This window comes from Mytilus californianus, unplaced genomic scaffold, assembly GCF_021869535.1.
Source record: "Mytilus californianus isolate M0D057914Y unplaced genomic scaffold, xbMytCali1.0.p SCAF_9, whole genome shotgun sequence".
Classification (NCBI taxonomy): Eukaryota; Metazoa; Mollusca; class Bivalvia; order Mytilida; family Mytilidae; genus Mytilus; species Mytilus californianus.
In genome coordinates, this window is record NW_026262745.1 from 24,739,868 (window position 1) to 24,745,872 (window position 6,005).

At 31.9% G+C, this 6,005-nt stretch overlaps 1 protein-coding gene and 1 long non-coding RNA gene across 4 annotated transcripts in view; one reads left to right on the plus strand and one right to left on the minus strand.

The window, feature by feature from the left end:
* LOC127715249 (E3 ubiquitin-protein ligase HERC2-like) overlaps window positions 1-5,955 on the minus strand; it is a 131,423-nt gene extending 125,468 nt beyond the window's left edge. For both annotated transcript variants that reach the window (XM_052221269.1, XM_052221268.1), the window contains exons 1-2: window positions 5,915-5,955; window positions 375-476 (exon numbers count right to left, since the gene is read on the minus strand). In XM_052221269.1, coding sequence (XP_052077229.1) covers window positions 375-449 — 75 coding nt within the window. In that variant the 5' untranslated portion in view covers window positions 450-476; window positions 5,915-5,955. The remainder of the gene's footprint in view (window positions 1-374; window positions 477-5,914) is intronic.
* Window positions 1-6,005, plus strand: part of LOC127715307 (uncharacterized) — a 156,580-nt gene that overhangs the window by 128,272 nt on the left and 22,303 nt on the right. The gene's annotated exons all lie outside the window — the stretch shown is intronic.

Below are 6,005 nucleotides of genomic sequence, written 5' to 3' on the forward strand. Positions count from 1 at the left end.
TTTTGTTGTATTGAACCTTATGGTAAAATTTCATAGAGATCCATTCACTTAAACTAAAGGTATTGTGTGAAAACCAATGTGTCTTCGGACAACGACAACGAAGACGCCGGACGACGCCAACGTCATACCAATATAGGACAGCAAAATTTTTTTGCGGTCGTATATAAAGTCATATATCTGAGGTCTGTATATATGTATATATAAAAAAGAATAGCACACTTATCACTTCATTCACCTTTTTCAGTAAACTGGGATACATAGTATGTACTCTAGCAGTATGTTCCCCACATATAGGTAAGCTAAGGTTGTTAGGATCCTGACACATTGACATTTACTTGAAATTCTCTTTCTTAAAATACCTATTCATTTCATACCTGTAGGTCTGTTTTCATCCATTTTGTATCTAATCTCTGCTGTGGGCGGAGTCTTGTATCAGGTGACCAACTCATTTCAAATTGTTCATGCAATCTTTACCCCTGAAATCAGAATGAAAAAATTGAAAAGTAACTGTGACGGTAAATTTTCAGTCATACATGATGTACTTTTGCATCCTAAACTCTTAATAGATCTGTTAAGAAAAGAGCAATTGCTAATACTACTGAGCTCATAATGTCACATTGCAGAATTGAAGAGGTTTTTTTTCATCAAAATTTTTTCTTGTCAAATTTAATAAAAAAGATAAACTGCATAGCAATGAAAATAATTTGAGAAAGCTTTGACACAATTATAAATTCAAAAGTATTGTAGTGGTGAAATATCATTGTTATATATCACTTTAGGTTTCTAAGCAATGGATGTAGTACATGTAATAGGACTTAGTACATTGGTTGCAGTGAAATACCTTTGTTTTCCAGTAAAGCAAAAATTGCATGCATTGTCGTGCAAAGCATATCCCACTCAAAATTCAAAGTATCAAAAAACAGGAAGTAAATGTTTTTCAGATCCGAAAACTCCACCCACACATTACAACTAATCAATGTTGAGCTGCTGACCAAATATAAAGCCATTCTGTTAATTGATATTGGAGAATTGTGTGATGAAACTTTTTAGTTCATTCAACATATTGAAAATTCAAATTATCAACAACTTGTAAGTATATGACAGAAAAGAGCTCACACATTACAACTAAGCACTTTCAAGCTGCTGACCAAATATGAAGTCATTCTGTTGAACAGTTTCTGAGAAAATTGTGATGAAAATATTCAAATGAACAGACAGGGTGATAACAAAATAGTTCCAATTCCTAGAGTGGAGTGTAATAAAAAGAATAACTAGTCTAAGGATCAAAATATAAAAAAATATTCAACTTGTGAACCAAAAAAAGCAACAATAGTGCACACGCTGAAATGAGGTCAAGGTCAGATAAATCCTGTCAGACAGACATGTACACCTTACAATCATTCCATATATCAAATATGGATGACCTATTGCTTATAGTACTTGAAAAACAGACTAAAACACAAAAACTTAATATTGACCAATGAACCATGAAAATGAGGTCAATGTCAGATGATACCTGCTAGACAGACATATACACTTTACAATCATTCCATACACCAAATATAGTTGAACCATTGCTTATAATTTATAGTACTTGAAAGACAGACCAAAACACAAAATCATAACATTGACTAATGAACCATAAAAATGAGGTCAAGGTCAGATGATACCTGCTAGACAGATATGTACACTTTACAATCATTCCATACACCAAATATAGTTGACCTATTGCTTATAGTACTTGAAAGACAGACCAAAACACAAAAACATAACATTGACCAATGAACCATGAAAATGAGGTCAAGGTCAGATGAAACCTGCCAGACTGACATGCACCCCTAACAATCATTCCATACACCACATATAGTTGACCTACTGCTAATAGTATCTGAGAAATGGACCTAATCATGTAACTTTCACCTTGATCACATGAAATGAGGTTGAGTACAGGTGAACCCTGTCTGACGGACACGTACATGTAGATGTTGTAAGGAACACATATATACAAAATAAAGTTATCCTATTACTCATTACAAGTGAGAAATTCACGACAATAAAACTATAATTTTTTTCAAGCAGTCGCTGAATCATGAAAATGAGGTCAAGGACAATGGACATATGACAGATGAAAACTTCGTAACATAAGGTATCTGCATGGTCTTCTACCTTCTGAAATATAAAGCTTTATACAAATATTTCACCACGCCGCAGCCACCAGATAGTAATCTCTAGGTCTTGCATACTACGACAATAATATAATTTACTCTTCATGAAATAATGTGTTGTTTGGTCGATACTGGAATTCATGGATTAGTTACATATTCCTAGTTGTTAGACCAAACTCACCAATTTGGCCAACATACCAGTTTCATTTATTTTTTTAAACTGTATCATGCAAAAGGAATAGAAATTAAATACCACCACCCCCCCCCCCCCCCCCCCCCCCCAGTCTGCTAGAGGAAAACTTCAGAAAATACAACATCTATATACAAGATATAAAGCATACTATATTAGTCCTCAGGAAAATAAAGAATGCTTTTTAAAATCAGGAATGCAGATCGCCATAAATGCATATTTTATGTTGTTTTATCACTTCTCATAGACATTTTCTGTACCTTTGGGAAAATATTTCAGATGGAATCTGGGGACAGAAAATATGCTCCAAAAGAGGGATTAAATCATGATATGGATGTGTAATCACGCATTACAATCTATAAATACCGTACTATGAAAATTAATTCATAATACTTTTTGACACAGGTGCCAAAAAATTTATAAATTCCATAATTTAAAGTTAAATTAAATTATACAAATAAAATATAACAATCATATTATAGTCAGCACATCTTAAAGTTTGTTCAAGAAATTCATAACAGGATTTGACACATCTTCAAGGCTTTATAAATATTGAGAGAGGAAAAGATTGAATCCATTAAATTCCTGTCATGGTCAAAAGATCGTCTACCTCTGGGACAAAATATATTGACTTGTCCTCTTCACATGCTGTCTTTAAAAGATGTGAAATGTCAGAATTTTATATCTTCAAAGGATGCAGATATATAGAAAGAAGAAAAATTTGTTGATATGTGTAAGAAAAATCAACTATGTGAAATTTGTATCATAGTCCACTGTCCTTGTTTGAAGTCCGTTATCATCATTCAGGGCTCACACTACTTCAGAATCATAGGGAGAAGTGACTTCTCTTTTTGAAACTGATAGGGAGAAGTGGTGAGATTGAAAGAGAAGTGCTTGTTTGCTCGCGGCGCTACAATGTTTGATCAGAGAAATATATACACAGAGATTGGCAACTCCAATCAGTGATTTTCATGGTTATGTTTTCTCCCTAAAAAACAAAAACTTTTATAAGGGAGGGAGAGAAATTAAAAAAAAATCAACATCAACATGCATAGATACACTGTTGAATAATATAAATAGTATGCAGTTATACCATGCAAAATTCTTTTGTATAATTAATCATCAGTCAGGGGACTTAATTAAATGAATGATTTCTAAATCACTGATTCAAGTAACATTTTGTCCATAAATGTTGGAAGTAAGAGTTGTCTTTCTTTAATAATCACCTATTTAAGTAGTACAAATAAGTCACTAGACTAAGTGATTTAATTTTATTGTAGCTTTAAATATACAATACCAATGATCCAGGGACTAATTATGTTGCTAAAATTATCAGAACCAACATCTGTGTTGATAGGATGACCGGTCATGTCAGGTGATGACCTTGTACTGAATCTGGGATAATGACATGAAAATCACTTGTTTCAGTATCATACCTCTATTTTCTTCCATAAAATCACTTCTTAAAGTATTATTATTTTAAATGAACAGTAAAATTTTATTACATAATCTGTAAGATGAAACCTTGAATTTTACAGGAAAAATACTCCCACTGCTGGCAAAATCTGTTAAGAAAGTATCAGTTCATTATGTAAAGCCTTCATTATAGCATTTTTTCAACAAATATAGAATTTACAGCTAAATGATTGCATCAAAGGTATAAACCTTGCAACTTAAAAGAAGCAAAAGATTCAGTTTTTTTCAATTTTACTAATAATAAGATATAATCTAAACCTATATGTTTAAAATTTTGGTAAAACTACAAAATCACAATTTGTGACAAAATTTCGAATTTGCTACTTAAATAAGTAATTTTATAAATCACTTTTTTCTGTAATTCCCCTGACTGATCATGTTGATATCTATATTTATGCCCAGATTTTATGAATGAATTTTTTACAGACTGTAATAATCAAACGAACTTAAACCAAGTGAAATTTAAGAGAATTTAATTTTACAAAAGTCTATATCTTGAATACAGTTATGTTATATTTAAGAAATACTTCATCAAGGCTTGGGTTAATATTGACTTTACCACAGGTTGGCCATTTATGCAAAAATATTTTACTTCAAGAGATAGAGAGGTAAAATATAGGGTCTAAGGGCCAACCAGTGGTAAAATCAAAATTCATTCAAGCCCCATGAATTATTTCCAATCTAATAGTCTTTCTCCTTTTGGAGTGTGAGTTCCTCGGTTCATGTTTGTAACTTTGATTTATCTTCTTAATCAATTTATGAGATTTGAACATTAGTAAACTACTGTTGCCAAAATTTACCACAAAAATTTCACTTAATATTGCTTTAAATCCTATTAAATCAGGTCGCATTGTAACAATTAAACTTTAGGCCACCTTTAAAGTGCAAATTTTATATTGGCCAATTCAAAAGTTGAATTCCTTCTATTCAATTCGATTCAATTCAAAGTTTTGTTTAAAACCGATATTCAGTAAACTACATAAACACAAGCTCTAGTGAGCTTCATGTTCAAATTTTAAACCTACAGGTGTTTGGTGTTTTATTATATTTTCAAATTCCGTCAAGCATACGAAAATGTTCATGAGAGTAAAATGATATGGCTAAATATCTTTTAGCTAGAAATTGCTTTTAAAACTTTTGAAACCTGTCATCTTGACATATGTCTACTAATTATATAAATTCATTTGTATAATATGGGTTTAAATATTCAGTAACAATTCAGACCATGGCAGGTCCAGGTTGGTTGTTGTCAGACTCCACAACCCTAGAATAAATATTTAATGTTGGCAGAGACATATATACACATATATATGTCTCTGATGTTGGTGATGGATATATAATTCTTTAGTACATGTAGTATAAGTATGTAATTATTTAAATAATTTTAATGTTAAGGTTTATCAAATTCATGTTTTGTCCAAGAAATGTTGATATAAAATTAAAGACACTTGAAGCTATTAAGTTCTGACATGAAATCCAATCGGAAGGTGCTTAAGAAAAAAACCATGATAATATCTGCATAAATATCAGAATCCATAGTCATGTCATAGGTTTGTAATTTGCTGTATAATTTCTTGATGAGGTTGATAATAAACTCTGATATAAGATAATGTCTCGATTATAAGATAACAGTCATTCCCAAGGTCTGTCAGACATGTGGCAATGTCCAGTAATAAATGGTTTTGTCCAGTAAAATGTAAAAAGTAAGAATTTTGTAATACTCGTAGTGTAAAAGACTGCTATTAAAACACTGACTGGACCAGTAATGCTTGAACATGCATGGACCAAGAAGACAAGAGACCACTGAGGTCCAAAAAACCTTCGGAACCTCTGAGATAAACGTATAAATCCACTGGACTTTGTTGACAGTACATGAATGTTCTAAAAATAAATATATTAAGGAATGCAAAGTAACTGGTCAACAGACAACAGAACAGGTCAAGACAGTTCCGTTAGCATATTACAGCTCATGAGGATATATTCAGAGATTTTGAATGTCAATGAGGGTATTAAAATGTTGTTAGTTCTTAAAACACAAATTTAATGACAGTGTGCGATAAATTTTGTTCATTTTCGACCTTACCATTCTGCAAAAGCAGAGAATGCGAAGTATAATTTATGCACTTCCGGTCGGACTCTAGTTCTACTTCCTGTTTGAGATGGAAAATCGTCTG